Here is a 22,209-nt window from a genome sequence, read left to right on the forward strand (position 1 = left end):
AATTTTGAAAATTCTGTAAAAAAGTAGATTCATTCATCATTTTTTTACTCTTTTAATTTCACATGTAAATATTACACATATTTGCCATTTTTGTTGTAGGTACCAGAATCCAAAGATGATTAGATTAGATGGAAAACACATATTAATTAGGAATCCTTCGCACGGTGCTTCTAATTAATATAATTATAAAGGAACATACAGCATAGTATTGGTAACTGTGGTAGATGCCACGTACAGATTCATATACATAGATGTTGAAAAAATATGGTCGTATAAATGATGCATTAATTTTTAACCAATCAGAATTTAATGCAGCACTAAGGGAAAATCGATTTAATTTGCCCGAAAATGCGGTTGTTGTAGCTGATGATACCTTTCCACTAGGTACAAATATTTAAAAACCGTATTCAAGAATTGGAGTGCTGTCACACAAACAAAATATTTTTAATTATCGTTTATCCCGTGCCTTAAGTATTGTCGAAAATGGTTTTGGTATACTGGCATCAGGACTAAGAATATTTGAAAGACGAATTGCTACCAATTTGCTACAGTAGATTTAATCGTTCTAGCGGCATGTGCCTTGCATAATTGGCTTCGTACAACTGCTACAAATTATATTACTACAGGAACAGTGGATGTTGAAAATGTGGATACTACTACGATTACCTTAGGATTAAGGAGAAGCGACAGAGCAGCTAGAAATTTAGGCGCAATTACAACAAATATGGGAAGTAACAACTAGTCGAAAAAAGCCGCAGAAATCTGGGACTCTTTTGCTGACTACTTTGTGCGCTATTACAACAAAATGTATGTTTTTAAAAATAAAAAAATATTATCTACCTACCATGTTTGATTGGATTTTTCTGCCTCCCATCGTTACTGTTCTCAGAAAACTATCAGCGTTTTTAAACCAAATTAAAACCGGTACATATAAGTCATCAGGTACAGAACCACTCATTAGTGATTTTAATACTTTGCCTAATTCACGATTGTATGTTGTTCTAATATTTTTTATTTTATTTTTTAAGTAATTTTCAGACATATTGTGTTTATTCATATGTTGTAGAATTTCTTGCAATGCTGCTCGCCTCACTTGTAGATTGCGATAAAGCTCGGTTTGTGAATTCCATAACAAATTTTAATCAAACAAAAGGCAGATATCGAGCACAGTTTTTATTAAATCTTGCCCAAGTACTTTCACTCCTAGAGCATCTTCAGGGGCATTTCGTCAAAATTAGGCTATCCAACAATATATGGTGAATGTCATAAACATTAACTGATACATTTATACAACACGGCACAAAGGACAAACAGTTTTTGGGTGACATCAGGAGAGAGAATGATCAGGTAAGAGAATTATCTCTCCTGATGTCACCCAAAATGCCCCTGAAGATGCTCTAGGAGCGAAAGAACTTGGGCAAGATTTAATAAAAACTGTGCTGGATATCTGCATTTTATTTGATTAAAATTCATTTATTCGAGCATTCAACCTTATATCACTTGATTCCATAATACTTCATAGTTTTGATAAGCATCCAAAAATTTTGCCATCTCTACATTTGACCATTTTTCAGTCATTTTTTCCCTATATTACAGCTTGTCGCACTAAAAACAACAACTTTATACACGTTAGAAGTACTCTACTCCGCTTTCGGCACATTGTGTTTCCGTTCGACGAGGTGTTTAGACATTCGATTCCAGTCGTTCTACATCGATTCGGTGACAATCGCCCATCAAAAGTTCTACTTACGTCGAATGGACTCACTTCGCCGAACGGCCAAGTCGATTTATGGTTTACATATTCAATTTTCTTTCGATTTAATAATCGACCTATATCGTTCAACCCAGATCGACCCGTTAACACGCGCCTTAAAGGCGCGTTTTCACGGGTCGATCTGGATTGATCGATTTAGGTCGATTATAAAATCGAAAGCAAATTGAATATGTAAACCTTAAATCGACTTGGCCGTTCGGCGGAGTGAGTCGATTCGACTGAAGTAGAAAGACTGTCTACTTTTGACGGGCGATTGTCGCCGAATCGATGTCGAACGACTGGAATCGAATGTGTAAACATCTGGTCGAACGAAAACACAACGTACCGAAAGCCGAGTAGAGTACTTCTAGCGTGTATAAAGTTGTTGTTTTTAGTACGAAAAGCTGTAATATTCGGAAAAAATGACTGAAAAATGATCAGATGCAGACATGGCAAGATTTTTGGATGCTTATCTAAACTATAATGTATTATGGAATCCACAAAACGAGTTTTATCGCAATCTACAAGCGAGGCGAGAGGCATTGCAAGCAATTCTACAACATATAAATAAACTCAATATGTCTGGAAATGACTTGAAAAATAAACGCGCCTTAAGGCAAATGTATGTTACACATTATTTTTACAAAGAAGGTTTATAAATTATAATTGAGATTAGTGGGATAATTATGAAAATAACTACAAACAAACGAGGCATATATACCAAGAAAATCGTTCGACTTTCCTTTTATACCTACATAACTTAGGAAAAAACTTAAGTTAAAAACAATTAGGACAAACTGAAAGTGTCACTACCACTATTACCTCCTATTTCTATAATCACCGGTTCAACCATGACCTCAATAATATTATCAAGTTCACAGAACTTTGTGTCTACTGTATTCTGTATATGCTTCACACATTTTTTCCATGTCTTCGGGATAATGTTGTTAAGGGCATTAAATAAAAGTATTTTGTCATCTGCAAATTTATAAATCGTTTTGTTGGCAGCAACAAAATTCTTAGCCCAAATCAGCTCAATAGGATTGATCTTACAATGAAAGGGTGGCAAACGCAAAACGGTTTTCTTTTGAGCGTCTGTTACTTCATCAATAGCATATTTGTTATATTCAGACTTACGCGGTGCCACTGATTGTAAAAGTTCAACCTTAAGCACGTCCTTATCGAAGTCGATATTTTTTTATCGTAACCAGTCTTTTATTTTTTGTTTTGTGCATGCTGTAGTAGGTACTTTATCACTTTTTCGCAAATGGTACGGAGCATTCTAGAAAACTATTACACAGTTGACCTCTAAAAGGGGCAAACCACTTTTCAAAGCCGTCGGAGTTAATTTCAACCGTGATACTGGCTACTCTTTTTTGATTCAAACATCCGTAACCCACCTTCTATAGTTGTTCTGGTTGACCATCTGAATCACCTGTTAATATAATATCTTGATGATCTTTTCTTATCGAGCCCAGTGAAAGATATCAGTATAACTGATGCTTAATTTGTTTAATCGCATTATAATTTATTGCATTGCAATAATAAATGCAATTGCACAATTGCTATTATGCGCCAGTAATGGTAATATAGTGATGACATAGTAATGATAAAATATTCATTTTGTATTTTTATTATATTTATTTGTAATGCGTTTTACATTTTAACTATCAGCCCTCAATATCCGTTTTGTTGCCAAAAGTCGTCTTCGTTTATTCTCGTCCAATTTCTATGGCTTAACTCTGGATTCTTAGGCAAATTACAGTCTTATACAAAAGATAAATTGCTAACCCGTTACTTTATCCTCATAATTTTAAGGCGGCAGAAACAAATTTGTTTGGATCTACTGGCCATTTATCAGAGTTTTATTACAATATGGATATAGATATTTTTGTAATATTAAATAAACATGCTTGCCACAATTATTATGTATCCAGTTTATGTACGTTATGTACTTTTTATATAATTATACCGTGAACGTGTAACATGGATTTACAAATATTATTTTCTATAAAATATGTTTACAATAGTGTAATTACTTATACATGGTATTTTTACACAGTAAAGTGTTACAACGCTGTTATACGAGCGCCAATGTCGTCACGTTAGCAGCGCTGCATCAACGTCGACCCAACCGGACAGTAGGACCCTTAAGCTAGCGGGGACAAACAAATGGAATCCAATTTAACCTACGTAATATTTTTTCACCCATTTTTCACTAATTCAGTACCACCCTAATAATTTTTCACCACCAAACCAACCTTAAGGGGAGCGATTCTGCTGGCTTAAGGTTCAAGCTAGCACAATTCAGAAAAAAAACTTTTTGCCGATGACAAAAATTTCTCTCTTTCTTCTCTTCACTATTATTTAACTTTGGCAATAAATTGCAAATATAGAACCTTTGCACTGTCCCTGTGTGTGTTTTATGCTGAGTATAAAAGTTTTTAAGTAATTTTTAATAGTGAACACCAGTGCACATTCATCTATGCACGATCACGTCTATAGTTGATTTTTAACTCTTGAAATGTGAAACCGTACATTTTTTTAATACCAGACGAAAAAGTAGGACTTTACGCTCCCAAAATTAGAGCGTAAAACGCGGAATTTGTGCCCAGTGTGTTAGGTGAAAAATATGAAAATATCAAAAAATAGTAAAAGGTTGAAGTAAAAGTACAGTACAAAAAATTATTACAAACACCTTTTATAATTTTGTTTTGCCAGTTCAAAATTCAACCTAGCAGAATTATTGGCTTCTCATAGAGGGGTAGGCAATTGTGAAGGTGGTAAATGAATTGGAAAAGCTTTGTAGCACACAGTGGTATTTAAAAATTACTTTTTTATTTTAACCTAAGCTACCACGGGTTAATTGAGAGACGAAAAATTAGTAAAAATCAAGCAGAATCATGTAGTATTTCAAAATTTTTATTTGAATTAGCTAGCTTAATATTCGACCTTCCGCTTAATATCTTAATATTGACTTCCCACAAGGAGTAGCTAAGAATAGAAAAATTAATAGGGTGGTAATAAATTTGTAAATAGCTATCAAATCACCGTGGTACTTCAAAAATATTTTTTTTTTAATTCTGCTGGCTCGAATATTTGGCTAGCGAGAACGTTTCCAAATAAAGTTGCTTTAGTGGTAGAAAATTATCAGGGTGGTGAAATTATCAACAACTTACCAGAACACTTTTTTTGTTTCAATAATAAGTAGAGTACAGTGAAATATAAAAAAAATTTCGCCATAAATTTTAACCTAACAGAATTATTGATTAATAGAGTACAGTAAAGTTAAGTTTTAAATTAAATTAAAATTAAATTAGTTAAATTTTAACCTAAGAATTGTTGACTTTCCGCAAAACCTAGCACAACACTGTGGTATTTCAAAAATAATATTTAATAATTCAGCTGGCTCGAATATTAAGCTAGCAGGAACGTTTAGGGGTGAAAAATTAATATGGTGATCAAAGTTTAGTCTAAACTTAACAGAACACTTTTTGATTTCAGTTATAAATACAGGAGAGTGAAATTGGAAAAGAATATTTTTTCACCTTAAATTTTAACCAATTGGCTTTCCATAAGAGGCCATTGAGAGGTGAATAATTACTAGAGTGATAATAAATTCGTTTAAAACTAGCAGAACACTGTGGTATTTCAAAAATTATTTTTTCCAATTTCGTTGGCTCAAATATATAGATAGTAGGAACGTTTCCAAATAACATTGGTTTAGGGGTGTAAGATTATCTGGGTGGTTAAAGTTTAGTTAACATTTAAGAAACACTTTTTTATTTCAGTTATAAGTAGAGGAGAGTGAATTTGAAATTAAGAAAAGAATTTTTCCACGTAAATTTTAATCTAACAGAATTATTGACTTTACGTAAGGGGTAGTTAACGGGTAAAAAATTACTAAGGTGGTAATAAATTCATAAAAACCTAGCAGAGCACTGTGGTATATCATAATTTTTTTTTTTTGTAATTCTACTAGTTTTAACCGTAAGCCAGCAAAATTGCTCCCGTTAAGAGTGGTTTGATGGTGAAAAATTATTAGGGTGGTAAAAAATTAGTGAAAAATAGGTAAAAAAATATGCTATCGGTAAAAAGGCCTTTGAACCTTAAGCCAGCAGAATCGCTCCTATTAAGTTTGGTGGTGAAAAATTATTAGGGTGATAATCAATTAGTGAAAAATGGGTAAGAAATATGCCATAGACAAAAAGTTTTTTTCCCGAATTCTGCTAGCTTGAACCTTAAGCCAGCAGAATCGCTCCCCTTAAGGTTGGTTTGGTGGTGAAAAATTATTAGCGTGGTAATAAATTAGTGAAAAATGGGTAAAAAAATGTTACGTAGGATTGAATTTCGCTCATTTGTCCCTGCTAGCTTAAGGATCTTCCGGACAGTGGCATTACCGTGGAGTAAATTACACGAACGGCAATGCAAGCAATTTGATTAAACCCAGTCAAAGAGACTTGCATACACCTTAAGAAGCGTTCTTCATCGTCGAAGAGAAATAGAAAATACGTAATAGAAAAAGATATAAATATAAAAACGTGAATCATCCCAACGTGGAATACCGTTTTTACCCACAATATTTGTAGTTTACGAATACTAGGTAAGGGCAAAACTTGTTGGTTTGTCGGTAAATTAACACAGCTCAAAGAAATTTGCTGATTTATAGCACGTACTTACTCAAACCTTCCGACATGACTAGGGACAGGTGTAAGTGTAGTCATCAAAATAAAAAACATTATTAATTAAGTTATTTCTAGTGGCTTTAATTAAATGACATGGATCAAATATATAAATAATTTTTTGTCCATTGACATCAAATTCTGAGTTAGCTGGAGAAATCCCCAGTAATTTACTCAATTTTAGAAAATTTGATCCCATATCAGTAACAAGACAATTCACATATAAACCTGATTGAAATAGTTTAGAAATACATTCTTTTATAATAGGAAGAAGGTGATTTGCTTCAAAGGTACTGTTTACAAAGAAATATGCTAGTTGTTGTTTCCAATTTGAATATAAGCCTCGAACCATTATCACAAGTACATTTTGTGCAATTATTGATTCCTTTTTCCCATTTCCTATATCATATAGACCAACAATCTCATCACGACCTGTATCAAAAAATAAATTACTTTTAATAGAGATTTCATCAATACAAATACTACAGTGCTTGTCCTGATCTAACATTGTGTTCACTTTTAACTTTAGGGCATTAAATATTTGGTCATTATTCAAACCAGGTTTACAGACCAAATTTTCACTACAGTCAGTGTTGTAGTAATTTTATTATGCAGTGGTGTAGCAAAGTTGTGCTGGAATTTGTGTCACTACCCAATTTACTAAAATTTTATCGGCAACACTGGTGGACAAAACTTATCTAAACCCTAATCTCGACAGTACACACTTCATTGCGTTAGTTATCAAAAAGTAAATATATATTTATCAATTTCACACTAACATGAGGTGCCATCAATGGTCTCTCTCTTTTTCACTGAGCATATTTTCTGTTCCTTTTTGCCAACGTAAACTGGCAAATAACGCCATTCCACGAGCTGCCTTATTCTGGCTGTAGAATGCTGCTCAATAAAACTAGGTTGTGTCAGTGAAAATTAGAATTGTAGAAATTAGATTGGTGTTGGCTAGGGAGCATATTAACAAAGATTTGAACTTTTGGAATTCATTAGTATTTGCTGATTAAACCAAAATAAACCTGTTTGGGTCCGATGAAAAAATATCGGTGTGGAGAAAGCTGAATGACAAACTAAAATTAAAAAATATGAAAGCTACGGTAAAACACGGTGGAGGTGGAGTGATGACGTGGATGTGTATGCCGTGCCGTCTGCAGGAGTAGGTAACATGCATTTTTTGAAGGGAATATGAACCAATGCATGTACTTGGATATACTAAGGCAGCACCTTGCCGCTAGTGCTCAAAAATTGGGTTTAATAACAATTACCGGTTTTATCAGGACAACGATCCAAAACACACGTCATATCCGGTACGTACTTGGTTACTTTATAATTGCAGAAATGTCATTAAAACACCAGCCCAGTCATCAGATTTGAATGTTGAATTGAAAATTTGAGGTTGACATTAAAAAATAAAGTACCTAAAGAGTGCCCCATTATCCAATAGAAATAAATTGAAAGTAAACATTACTGAAGCTTGGGACATAATTTCCCCAGAGTACATAAAAAAGTTGGTCGAATCAATGCCTAGACGACTAGCGACTGCAGGCTGTAATGGATAATGAAGGAAGCTACAAAATATCAGCAATCATTTTTCAATACGTAGAGTTTGTTTTCTTTATTCATTTTCTTATTTTAAAGTTTGCATCATTTTAGCTGTGACATGAAAATCATACATAAAATAATTAAATAGTTACTGTTATTTAGGTATGGTATATTTAAAACTCAAAAAATAGCTTATACTATTTTAAAAGACTTGTAGTAATTTAACTTCAGTATGTAATTTTTTCTAATAAATATTGAACCACTGACACAAGCTAGTTTTATTCCCAGTTTTTACTGATTATTTTAATAATGAAAATACAGTTAATATTGTTCTGAAGCTATTTTCTTGTGGCATTTTTAATTAATTACTATTTAAATGGGAATAAGCCACAATTAAAGGTTAAAATACGTTTATTGACGTTTCAATTTCCACTTCGGAAATCGTTCTCAAAATACAAACATTAGTAAATTAAACAAATTTTGTTTTTTGTTACTTAGTGAAAAATTCTTCTAGTAATTTAGTTTTATCTAACTCATCTATATTGACAATTCAGACATACCTTATACATTTTAAAGTAGACGACTTTAACATGATATTGAAAATATTGTTGAGTTGCGTTCCTGGGACGACTTTACTTATAAGATAGTTTATTCGATTACATGAAATCAACTTTAACTTAAGAATATCCGTCAGAAAAGATCATAACATGTAATTCGTTTTTAAAAAGACAAATACATGCCATGATGACAGTAAAATTCTCCTGTTAGTGATTTCATAGTAAATTATGAGGGAAAAACCAGGAAAAAACCTCATAATACTATCCCGACATGGTAAGTATTTGATCGAGCATTTAGTTTACCTTCAATAAACACCAAATTCCGATTTTATATGTTTGTTATTTAAAAAACATAAATGATGTACTCTCTATATATTACTAACTTACCAATACTGGTATTTTCCTTTTAATAACTTCCTCTTTTAATATGGGTAACCAGATCCTACTACATTCTGCCGAGGAATTCGCGACACAATTGGTCTCATTTAGCATAATTAGAGCCGTTTCTTTGATTTTTCTCTTTTTACCATCCGTTTCTTTTAGGACTATATTTGAATCATTCCATTGAACCCTATGTTCATTATCCCATGCGTGTTTACATATTTGAGATCTATCAAATTCTCTATTTTTAATAAAGGATTGATGTTCACTTACTCTAACATTTAATGGTCTTGATGTTTCACCTAAATAAAACTGATCGCATTCACAAGGTATTTTATAAATGCAATTCTTTGTCCTTTCTTGTTCATTGTTAGGTTTGGTTTTGGACAAAATAGATCTCAACGTGTTTGTTGTTATGAATGTTGTTGAAATGTTGAATTTATTTCCTATCCTTTTAAGCTTTTCCGATAATCCTTTTATGTATGGTATTGTTATTTTCCTCGTATTATTCCTTGCATATGCTGCAGGATCTCGTTCTAAGTTGTTTTGTTCTATTCGATCGATTGTTGAAAATTCCTTATTTATAAACGATAAAGGATAATCATTTGATCAAAAATACACTTGATCAATTAAAAGGCTGAAAAATTACAATTACAATTAAAACATATTTATCGTAACACAAGAGTTTATGAGTAGTAACAGATTTACAAAATATAAACAAAGACCAATAAAGCAAATACAAAGCTAGAACGTTAGATTAGTTTTAATTATAATAATAATAAACGGTATTATGTACCATGTCCTGTGTTGCTATTTGCAAAATGACCAAGCCATTGTAGAAAATAACATAAAATGTTATTTACGGTTATTACATATCCTGAAGTTCTTTCAATCAATCCAAATTAAACATTTATATTTTGAAAAATAGATTTTGTAAGTCTGTTATTAAGTACTCAATAAACTCTTATTAGGATAAATATGTTTTAAATTTAAAACATTTTTCCAGCCTTTTAATTGATCAACTTTCTTTTTATTAAAAAAATATACAGAAGTTAAAACACTTCACCATTATATTTAGGTATATAAAATAAACATGTAGTTAAAACTTTTACAAGTGTCGTCAAAATTTATACAGTAGCAGCATAACGTTTTCGATCTAATCAGATCATCTTCAGTGCCTTATGTACCTGAAGCTAACAATGAAATTTGTGGCTATGACATCCATATATGGGTTACATCTTTCCAAACTTAAATTATATGTTGACTCTAGGTCGATGACAATGGATAAATTTAATACTTGAGGAACTACATGTCTCTCTGCTCGGTTTTTAACACGTGGTTCTTGTCAGTTAAGACGTCTTTTTATTATCAAAATAATCAGTGAAAACCACTTAAACCTTTTTTTTTTGAGCCTATAAAGGTCTTTATTTATACGACTTGGATTTTTTATTGATATTATATACTATTTCATTAGAAAACGATATTTTTGATATAAAAACTAAACTTTTCTATACAGTGTGTTTATAAAGTGTGGAAACGCTCTCTTATCTCATGACTTAATTATTTTCAGTAGTAATATCCCTAGGACATTGATAACAGACGAGATAATTTCATGACAATCGAAAGCTCGTTCCTTGGTAACAGCACGAAGCCGAAGGCTGAGTGCTGTTACCAAGCAACGAGCTTGAGAAATTTGTCATGAAATTATGAGGCATTCATCAATGTCCGAGGGATATTCGGCGGATAATTTTTCGAAAAAAAAAAATCAGAACTCAACATAACGAAACATTTAATGAATATTCCCCAAATATATTTGTGACTGTAGGTTGTATTTCTGGGAATTTTTTCTTTGATTAGCGCATTTATACTTTGAACATTCTCATTGCCGAAACGTGACATTTTGAAATTTATTTGGATGAAGTTGTCAAACTCGATCGTGTTGTCATAGGGATTGAAAATTGCACTGAATGCAATTATCAGTGTAATGTTGACATGATTGGGTGAAATTTTTCCACATGACACAAAATTACGAAATTTGAATGGTTGTTAGAACAGTCGAAAAATTATCAGTAGTAATATCCCTAGGACATTGATAACAGACAAGATAATTTCATGACAATCGAAAGCTCGTTCCTTGATAACAGCACGAAGCCGAAGGCTTCGTGCTCTTACCACGCAACGAGCTTCAGAAATTTGTCATGAAATTATGAGGCATTCATCAATGTCCGAGGGATATTCGTCGGATAATTTTTCGAAAAAAAAAAAAAAAAATCATAACTCAACATAACGAAACATTTATTTATTAAAAGTACAGTTAGTGAAAATACAATTATTAAAAAAGTTAACATTAAATTCGTTGCTGTTCATTATTTAATAATTAATTAAATATTTAATATTCCCCAAATATATTTATGACTGTAGGTTGTATTTCTGGGAATTTTTTCTTTGATTAGCGCATTTATACTTCGAACATTCTCATCGCCGAAACGTGACATTTTGAAATTTATTTGGATGAAGTTGTCAAACTCGATCGTGTTGTCATAGGGATTGAAAATTGCACTGAATGCAATTATCAGTCTAATGTTGACATGATTGGGTGAAATTGTTCCACATGACACAAAATGACGAAATTTGAATGGTTGTTAGAACAGTCGAAAAATTGTCAGAGTTACAGATCTGACAAATCGATTTTTATTTTTGTTTTTTAACCTTCTTGGAACTGAAAATATCTTTTACCCCCACTATCTTGACATATGTGATGTCATCAATATTTTTTTTAAAGAAAGGGCATATTTTATCTAGAAAATTAAAAGCCTATATTTTTCTGAGTACAACCGTACCCAACTCATCACATTTAAAGTTCTGTATACTGAGTTTAAGGGAAACCAATGCTCGTATTTCTTAAAATTTAATTCAAAATTTATTTTACAAAAAAAATTATTAATGAAATCATTTCATATTAAAGAGAACAAATAACATAATTACAACAAATGCTCGAATTGAGTGGCCTATTCGTATATAATATATAGTACAATACAGAAGGTAGATTGTGTATCTATTAAAGATAACAAATTCCATTCAAATGATAATGGCTTTGTATTGGGCTGTAATCAACAATAAAATAAAATGTTGTAACGTGGTCACGACTGTCCTCAGTATATTGCCAAAAATCAAGTAGGCTGTGAGACATGTCAAATTCCTTAGCAACCAAACAGTAAGTTCATAGTTATTATTGGATGGGTGTATACTAGTTCGCTCCCGGGGGCATAGGTAAATTCGCTCCGGCCATATATTTCTTAGAAAAGATATTTGAATAATGTCTTCTCAAACTTTGTATTTACCTATTAATACAACACTATCATCATTGTTTAAAAAAGAATGAGTCTTTTTTAAACAATGCTACTGTATAATACTATTTCTTACTAAAAAAATATTAAAATTATAACGATAATATCACTAAAGTATTATGATGTTAGAGCTCATATTCCCTTGTTCAATATTTCATTGGGTTTTTCCATATAAGAAATTGCAATTTATATATTTCTCTGAAAAGATTGGTAGGTAATTAGTAGTCTACCTGAAATTTTATGATAAGAAATAGGGGTGGTGCGAATCTTACCATTATTACTTTAGTTCCAGTTTGAATGTCGTTATACCTAGTTCATGATGGAGAAATCTGAAGTAAGTGAAATGTTAAGTGAAAAGGACAAGTCAATGTTAGTTATCGACATATACAAGTATAACCTGCATAAAATTCTTGCTAATAATATCAAACGTTGGCAGTGTGTAGAAAGAAGTTGCAAAGCATTTGTTAAAACTAAATATTTGTAACAGTGTAGTCGAATGTAGTCATAACCATACCCATGAAAGTTTATCAAAAACAGTGTTAAACCGACAAAAATTAAGTAATAGTGTTACGCGGAAGGCAATGGATGATTTGTGTGAAAAACCATTGAAGTTGATACACAGCGAAATTAAACAAACAGGCACTAAAAGTCTTACTGTGGAAGATGTACATTTGATTAGAAAAATATTTATAATGGCAGAAAACAAGTTACATATTCCCAAAATTCCGAAGTGCGCACAGGAAGTAAATGACTCGTTAAACTCCGTGGAAGTTACAACCAACCAAAGAGAACAATTTTTATTGAAAAATGGTCCGGTAAAAAAATTTGTTGCTTTTTCTTGTGTATCCAACTTAACATTTTTAAGTAAATTAGAAACAATTTATGTTGATGGAACTTTTAAATACTGCACTAAAATTTTTATTCAACTAGTTACAGTTCACAGACTCGAAAATGGACACTATGTGCCGTTGGCATTCTTTTTGCTTTCAAATAAGTTAACAAACTCATATGTGACTGCCTTAAATTGTTTAAAGACGGAGTGTCAAAAATTGAACTTAAATTTTAGTCCCAAGGTTGTTTATGCCGATTTCGAAAAAGCGATCCATACAGCTGTAAGTGAAGTGTTTCCATAAAAATAAAAGGATTTAGGTTTTATCTCGGACAATCATGGTGGAGAAAAATTCAAAAAGTTGGTCTGGCTACTGAGTATTCAAACGACAATGAAGTCAGACAATACCTTAGATATATGTTTGGTCTACCTTTCCTAGATCCATTAGAAGTAGGTGAGTGTTTTGCTTTAGACTTTAGTAAAATATTACCAGCACAACAACAAGCCGTACAATAATTTGCTGACTACTTGATGGACAACTATATTTCTGAAGAGGCAGACTTCCCTTCTGAGATGTGGGCGGAAAACAGTTCATTACTTGAGCGTACAACCAATGCCTGTGAAAGTTTCCATTCTAAATTTAATTCGGTATTTTACAATCCGCAGCCTAATATATTTTAATTTTTAGAAGTTTTAAAAGATATTCAAATTGACACTTATATAAAAATACGAAGTTCTGTGAAAACAAAAACATTGTACCGAAAAGTAGTTCTAGAGCGTCAAAAATTTCTTGATCACAAAATAACGGAATTAAAGCAAAATAAAATTAGTAGATTTGATTTTGTCAAATGTATTTCATTTAGATTTCTAGCGAAATAAATGCCTCGTTTTAATTTATATTTATTTAATTTTGTAATGGTATAGAATATCCTATATTATGTTAGTTTTTACACTTGTACTGCTTTCTTATTATATCTGCATTTTAGAATAGGCACAAAAATTATTTCAGTAATTTTTAAAAACAATTCAAAATTTCTAATATAATTTCTAAATCAATCACTAACATTGTTCAAAATACATAACAGTACCTAATGAGCGCGCTAATAACCGGCAAAATAACGCAAAAGATGGAAAACATATTAAGTTGTGAGATAAATAGAAATGAAACTAGTGGAGATGAGAAATTTAGCGATAAAACCTATAAATTTACATTTCATTTATTGTTTCCCACCTTTAGACGTAAGAGTTTGGAAAATACCGCTGTGACAGTGACAGTTTTAGTTGACATCCTCCTCTGACACGTCTAAAGGTGGGAAACAGTGAATGTAATGTAAATTTATAGGTTTCTATCGCTAAATTTCTCATCTCTACTAGTATCATCTCTTTTATCTTACAACTTCATATGTTTTCCATCGTTTGCGTTATTTTGCCGGTTATTAGCGCGTTTATCACCGTATTTATATAAATATGTAACTACCAATATTTGATATAATTTCTAATATAAAATACAAAAGCCGCAGTACCTATTTTCCTGGTGTTAATTTTCCTAGAACTTAATAGATAAATACTTAATCCGCTTGACCACGGAAGCGAACTAGGTTATGGTTTCCGGAGCGAACTAGTAGGTAATTAAGAGGGTTTTTTGACCTTGTGAGCGAACTAGTGTGCTCCGCATTGGATATGTCAATATTAAATTGATTTGTTATGTCACATCAATTTAGAACTCTGCACTAATAGCTTTTTGAGGAATATTACCCTAATAGAAATTATTTTAAATTACGATGGTGCTGTCAGAAAAACAGCGAATAGAGGTTTCGATAATCTTAGGTAACGGCGATCATAAAAGAAGTATGTGGGAAGTATGGTATACCTTTAATGAAAAATATCATGATTGAGTACCAATAAGTAAAGCGACACTAAGCAAAATATTGAATAATTTTAATGATATTGGCAATGTTAGAGATAAGCCAAGAGTGACAGACCCATTGTTTCCGACAATTAATTAAATTTATTACTTGAAATTGAAGAAAATCTTCATTCTTCAATTAAAACTTTATCAACTAACAATGAGATCTGTCGTGGTGCTGTTCATAATATTCTAAAAAAAGGCCAAATTACATCTATATAAAATTAAACTTATACATGAACTCAATGAATACGACTTTGATAAGCGCATGGAGTTTTACGAAAATATGCAAGAATTGTGTATTCGAAATAATGGATTTGAATATAATATCTTGTTTTCGGACGAGGCCAGTTTTTGTTTAAATGGTACCGTTAACAGGCAAAATTGTCGTTATTGCGCAAAAGAAAATCCAAATTGGACAATGGAAGTTTATACCTAATATCGCCAAAAAGTAAATGTATGTTCTGGGATTGTTAAGAATACCATTGTAGGACCGTTTTTTTTATACTGTGACAGGTGAAAGGTATTTAGAGATGTTGCAAACCTACGTAGTTCCATTTTTAACCGCAACATTTTTAGATATCAATAATTCTGGTCAAATAGATCCGACCATTTGGTTTCACCAGGATGGAGCAAGTCCTCATTATGCTGTAGTGGTTAGAAATTTTCTAAATGCAAATTTTCCGAATCGCTGGATTGAGCCATGCAGCCACAGTGAATGACCGCTAGGTCGCCAGATTTGAATCCCATGGACTTTTTTATTTGAGTTTATTTGAAAAGTAAGGTATATGTAAACCGACCTACCAATTTGGTAGACCTCAAATAGTGAATTCGTACTGAAATGCAACCAATTACACAAGTGATGTTGTCAAACATAACCCAAGAATTCATTGGACGTCTTGGATACTGTCAATTAAACCAAAGGAGCTCAATTCGAGCACTTGTAATTATATTATTTGTTTGTTTTTAATATGAAATGACTTCTTTAAAAATTGTCTGTGTAAAATAAACTTTGAATTAAATTTCTAAAAATACGAGCACTGGTTACCTTTACACTCTTTATACTGAAGTTTGAATGTGATGAGTTTGGTACGGTTGTACTTAGAAAAATATGGGCTCTAAATTTTTTAGTTAAAAATATGCTCTTTCTATTAAAAAAAAATATCAATGACGTCACATCTGCTAACGTAGTGGGGGTAAAAGTTATTTTTTTTTTTCAAAAAGGTTAAAAAAATCGACCTTTAACTCTGAAAATAATTAAGTCATGAGGTAATAGAGCTTTTACACACTTTATGAATGCACTGTATATTGCAATGTAAACTGCAGCAGAGTAGGACTCTACGTCAGACATCACACTTTGGCAACGTGGAAGAGGTATGAGTACGGGTTATCCCAATAGCACTTTTATGCGCGATAGAGGCTCACTATCAGCCAACTGCCAAATGCTATTTGTGTGGAATTTATACAAGTAATCCACTACGATATCCTAACCCGATCAATGTAGGCTAGCGTAAGGCGACTTTCCTGCGTTCTCTAGTGACGTATCATCTGAAATTGAACTTGCTTGCTCGAGCCTTGAGTCTATGTTCCGGACAACGCCTTGTTCGGCAACTCGGTGTCCGTGGATGTCGTTCGTATAATTTACTACTTGGTAGTGCCATTGTCCGATTGGGCCAACGCTAACGCGGCGCTGCTGACGCGACAATATTAGTGCTCGTATAACAGAGTCCTTACCTTAATAAACAACTTTTAATTTATTAGCATATCTTATAAAATATATTACCATTTGAGTAAGATTGAATTCTTTTTAATGCACCTTTCAAACTTCTAATTGCAGTAATAAAAATGGGAAAATGGATGGATCTAGTTCTGCTCTATTAATTTTAATAATTATACAAAGATTTGTAATAAGTTGAGAATTAACTATTTTGTATCTTTTCAGTTACTGTTAATACCGGTGGTGGTATTGGTGTAGGCTGTCCAGTTTGCCATAACAATTCTTGGACTGGAAGCTACTCCTGTTGCGCCTGGTGCCTGGCAATATTATGTTTTCCGATCGGCATAATATGCTGCTGCTGCATGAGAAGGAAAAAATGCACCAAATGTGGATACACTGTTGGATAAAATATCTTTTAATTCTTTAAATACAAAATGTAATAATAATAATTTTGTATGTAATAAAGAAATATTGACTTACGTTTCATAAATGATATATTTCTTTTTATTTCGGCTAAGCACAACCTTGTTTTTGCTATTTCAGTTATACTCTTTTTAATTTATTGTTTTTAGTATAATTTTTTTAATTCTGCACCATACAGAAATTTTACCATTTGTTTCACCAGTTTCTTCCATAATTCGATTTTATTTTTACCGCTAACTATATGTTCCTATCTGAGAGATATAAGTAAATCAGTTCAGTAAAGGAGATGAACAGGCCAAATATAAGAGAAATATAATATATAGAGCGAATTTTTGTCAATCAGATTTTGTGTGATATATGTAACGATTTTAGTCAGCGCAACTGAGGTAAAGGGATCGTCTTAGAAGCTTAGTTTTGACTTGTTTGGAAGCCTGATAGTAATAGCAACCTTTACTGATTTAGAAAGTTGCAGAGTTTAGAAGAACTATTGATTATTTTTGCAAGGTCGAGAGTTTAGCAGATTTACAGTTAAAGTTTCTTCTATCTTAATCTATCTTAATCTATCTTTATCTTAAGATTCACAACTTAAATAGAGTTAGAGTTAGAAAGTTACTAACTACTAAATATAGTTAGTTGATAACACGGGTACCACAAGTGAAATATCATGAATTTTTTGTGGATCATGGAGGCTTATGGGTATTTCGTAAATTGATCTCTTAGTAGTTTCAAAAAAGGCAGAATCAAATCTAGAGTTCTTTAGAGTGACAAAAATGGAGGTGTATTTTGAAAGATTGTGCCTTCAGAAGAGTTTAGAATTTAGATGTTTACTATTCGATGTAAGGGATTTGTTATTTTGTTGTATTAGGATTTTAAATTTTCTCCAGAACAATCGGTAGTCCAACCAGGAACAGACCCTGCGCCATATTCTGTTTTTTTTTTTTGGTAAATTACAAGAGGTTTTATCTTGACGGAGATGTTTTTTATTTAAATTTAAAGGCTGGTCTCAGATTATTGATTTTAACGATTAAGATTAATAGATTAGTTTTATTAAGTTGTTTTTCTATATATGAGATACCTTTATCATACCTATTAGACAGACACACATAATATATCAAAAAATGTATTGCTTAACATTTTTTTAATAGGCATTCTTTTACTTTAGAGCAAAATATTTAACTACAAAAATTACTTTGAAATCCCTTCATCCCTCCATCCCTTCATCTTCTTTACATCTTAACAGATACGTAGTAAATATGAAAGTTGCGTTTCCCCCAACGATCGACTAGGCTGCCTCTCCATATATCCCTATTTTGGCACGTACCGCATTAACGAAGTTTTTGTTTAGTAGCCTCTCCAGTGTATCAGACTTCTTCCGAAAAAAAAATTTCGACTTCTTCCGAAAAAAAAAAAAGATGTTTCAGTAGGCGGTACAGTAGACTAGCGCGAAGCTTTAACTACATAAATTGTTTTCTATATTTTTAAAATTTAAATATTATTTTTAAAATTGGATAAAGTAATTTTATTATTTATTTATTATTTATATTTTAAACAAATTATATTTTATTCAAATGACTACGAATTATTATGTTTGCTTTTAACGCCACCTATTGACGTATTAACAGACATACGTTGTTTACTTTCGAGGTTCTGATAGCCCTGTAAAATTCAAACTAAATATTAAATTATAATAAAATATAAATAAATATCATTTGATACTAAATTTAATTATTATATAAACTAAATAATATGTTTAAATATTGTTCTGAAGGAAGCTATTTTCTTGTGGCACCTTAACGTAATTAATATTTTAATGAGAATAAGCCACAATTGACGTTTAAAATAAGTTTATTGACGTTTCATTTTCCACTTCGGAAATCGTTCTTAAAATACAATCATTGTAATTAATAATTGTAAACCTCAATTGTGGCTTATTCCCATTAAAATAGTAATAATATTGTAGCGAGATTAAATAAAACGAGCGGTTCTAATTTATATAAATATATTTATTTATAAGTTTACAGCAAGAAAATATCTTATCAACTAAACTTAACATATAGGTCTGCTTATATATAAAGTTATTATGTACTAGAATTTTCTGGAGTAGTCCACCTCTAATTCTTCACGTTAAAAGCGCATCGAGAATGCCAACGTCGAACATTTCAGACTAAGAACTGTGACACGTAACCGCATCGGAGATGGACTATTTCGTTACACTGCTCCCCTCTTAGATCTGAACGTCCCGATCAGCAACTTTACATGAAGGCCCAGTATGGCGGAATCTACAGGACTCTTCAGCTCTGCGTGAGGCACGATCTCTTCGGATTAATGCAACACACAGTAATTCGTACTCCGGTTTCTCGGAAGATCACTTCAAACATGCTTCTGACAATCTTCCAATCTAGATTTTCTAGGGGATGGCCTATCTTGGGTAAGGCCAAATTCTTAATGTCATAATGGCACACGATTTTCTTCAAATTAGTTAGAGCACGCCATTTATCCTTGTAGCTTGCCCTGTCTGTATACGACTTCCTTGTCACCATATATAGCAAAGATCGAGGACCATGTTCTAATCTCAGTACTCTTCCAACTTTAGGCTCGTTCAAACTACCGAACTTCTTATAAAATACGTATGAGATTCCTTTAGTCGTCTCAAGATCTTGGGCAACGCAGTGGGTTAGAGAGACGTTATGCGGAACACTAAAAAGATCCTACTGAACTTCTGTGGTCATGCCGAATCTAGCACTCTTCCTCTTTGCGTAATTTGACATAAATTCATTAAACCTTGGTCGCCAGTCATCTTTGATCTCATGTTGAAGGGTTCGGGCTTCTTCTGTTTCATTTAAGCCAGCATAAGGTGCAAGACGATTTATGTGAACTACTTTTGGTTTACCTTTCGGCAACTTCTTAATTCGGTATATTATGTCATTTATTCTCTTTTTAATTTCATACGGACCCTCCCATTGTCTTTGCAGTTTAGGAGACAAGCCACGACGACGTTGTGGATTATAAAGCCAAACAAGATCACCTACTTCATAGCTTTCATTCTTGCATCGAGAATCATATTGATCCTTCATTCTGTCACTGGCTAACTGGATGTGTTGTCGGGCAAGTTCATGAATGTTGTTCATTCTTAACTTCAGGCGGTCGACATAATCTTTGCTTGCAACATGTTCTTCGGAAGGTCTGTAGCCAAACTCTAGGTCGCAGGGCAAACGAACTTCACGACGTAACATCAGGCAGGTTGGAGTCTGGCCTGTAGTTTTATTCACGGCCGAGCGGTAGGCCATTAGGAATAAATGAATGTGCTGGTCCCAATCACTTTGATATTCTAATACAACTTTGGACAGGTGTTTACCCATCTTTCGGCTTTTCCGTTCGACCATTCCATCTGATTGAGGATGCAGGGGTGTCGTTCTGGTCTTATTGACACTAATCAATTTACAAACGTTTTGGAAAAGGGTTGACTCGAAGTTTCGCCCTTGGTCGGAGTGGATCTCCAAGGGAACATCAAATCGGCTAAAGAATTATTTAACAAGTACCTCTGCAACGGTAGCAGCTTCTTATTTTGGTATCGCATAGGCCCCTGTCCATTTCGTAAAATAATACATGGCTACCAGGATATATTTATTTCCATCATTCGTCTCTGGAAGTAGACCTGCAATGTCGATTCCATAGGATTACCAACGTTGTACTGTTTCATGGGTGCCATCTTTTTACCAACTGTACGATTACTGGTTGCACACAGTTGACATTTCCGGCACCATCTTCTTACATTATCTTTACACCCAATAGAACCATTCTTGAACCTTTTGCAGAGTCTTCATAATACCAAAATGTCCACCTGATGCACCGTCATACAACTGACGCAATACTTCTGATACTTTACTTTTAGGTACAATCAACTGAATCTTAGATTCTGTACCATCATCGTTCTCAAAGGTTCTATACAGAAGAAGAATTTTTTAGTACTAAGCAATTCCATTGGCTCCAGTAACACTTGACTTCTGGACTATATGCACTAATGTTTTGCCAAGAAGGTCTTTCACCTCGGCGCATTCAATGCAATACTCTTTTTATACATGGATCATTTGCTTGAGCGTCTTATAGCTGTTGAGGCTGCCATTGATCATTAATAACTGTTGTTCGTCTCACGGGGCAAAGTCGTTCTTCTAATTTAAGACAATGATTACAATTTGCACTGCACGATCGTCTCGAAAGGGTATCAGCATTTAAGGGAACTCTTCCAGCCCTGTGTTCGATCTCGTAATCATATGTAATCGTTTAACCATCTTGCCATCTGGCCCTCTGGATTACGGAACTGTAGAAACCATTTTGGAGCAGAGTGATCCGTACGAAAAAGAAACTTTCTGCCATACAAGTATTTATGGAAATGCTCGCAAACATTCACTACGCCTAGCAATTCTCTCCTGGTAACGCAATAGTCTCTTTTTTAATTCGACAAGACTTTGCTAAAGTAAGCGATGACTTTCTCCTGCCCATCTTGGATTTGGGTTGCAAATCCTTCTTGCAATAGGAGTCCAACAGCTCCTATTGCACTGTTGCTGGCATCAGTGTCCAACACAAATTTTCCTGCCTGTCTAGGGTATCAGAGTGGAGCCATAACCTCTTTTGGTATGCAGGCCGAGCGATGCCGGCTGGGTGGCTACGATCATCACGCAACCAAACCCCCGCCATCCGAAAACCGACCTAGTCCTGCTGGTCTGTTCTTCCCCGTTCCGATCCGGAAACCAACAAACCAGCAGCGTATAGTCCTTTTTGGCCCGATGTTTGGCCAGCTTTAAGCGTTCGAGATTCGGCCATCCCCCCCTGTAAAGTAAAAACACTGCTAAACGCATATCGCGGGCTCAGAAAAATTTGCCTAGATAACAAAAAGTGTTATCGAAAAATTTAAGTTTAAAATAGTAATAATAATAATAATAAAAAAAGTAAAATGGGACATTCAAATACATGAAAAAGACAACACAAACATCTACGTAGTCATAAGATAAAAAATCTAACTAGACGAACGTAAAAGAAATTTTAATAAATAAAAACATAGA

At 33.1% G+C, this 22,209-nt stretch overlaps 1 protein-coding gene across 1 annotated transcript in view; it reads left to right on the top strand.

Annotated features, from left to right (window-relative positions):
* LOC140449701 (uncharacterized) overlaps positions 1-17,219 on the top strand; it is a 168,530-nt gene extending 151,311 nt beyond the window's left edge. Inside the window, exon 6 of the mRNA XM_072543000.1 lies at positions 16,952-17,219. Coding sequence (XP_072399101.1) covers positions 16,952-17,133 — 182 coding nt within the window. The 3' untranslated portion in view covers positions 17,134-17,219. The remainder of the gene's footprint in view (positions 1-16,951) is intronic.
* The last annotated feature ends 4,990 nt before the right edge of the window (positions 17,220-22,209 follow it).

This window comes from Diabrotica undecimpunctata, chromosome 9 (genome assembly GCF_040954645.1).
Source record: "Diabrotica undecimpunctata isolate CICGRU chromosome 9, icDiaUnde3, whole genome shotgun sequence".
Classification (NCBI taxonomy): domain Eukaryota; kingdom Metazoa; phylum Arthropoda; class Insecta; order Coleoptera; family Chrysomelidae; genus Diabrotica; species Diabrotica undecimpunctata.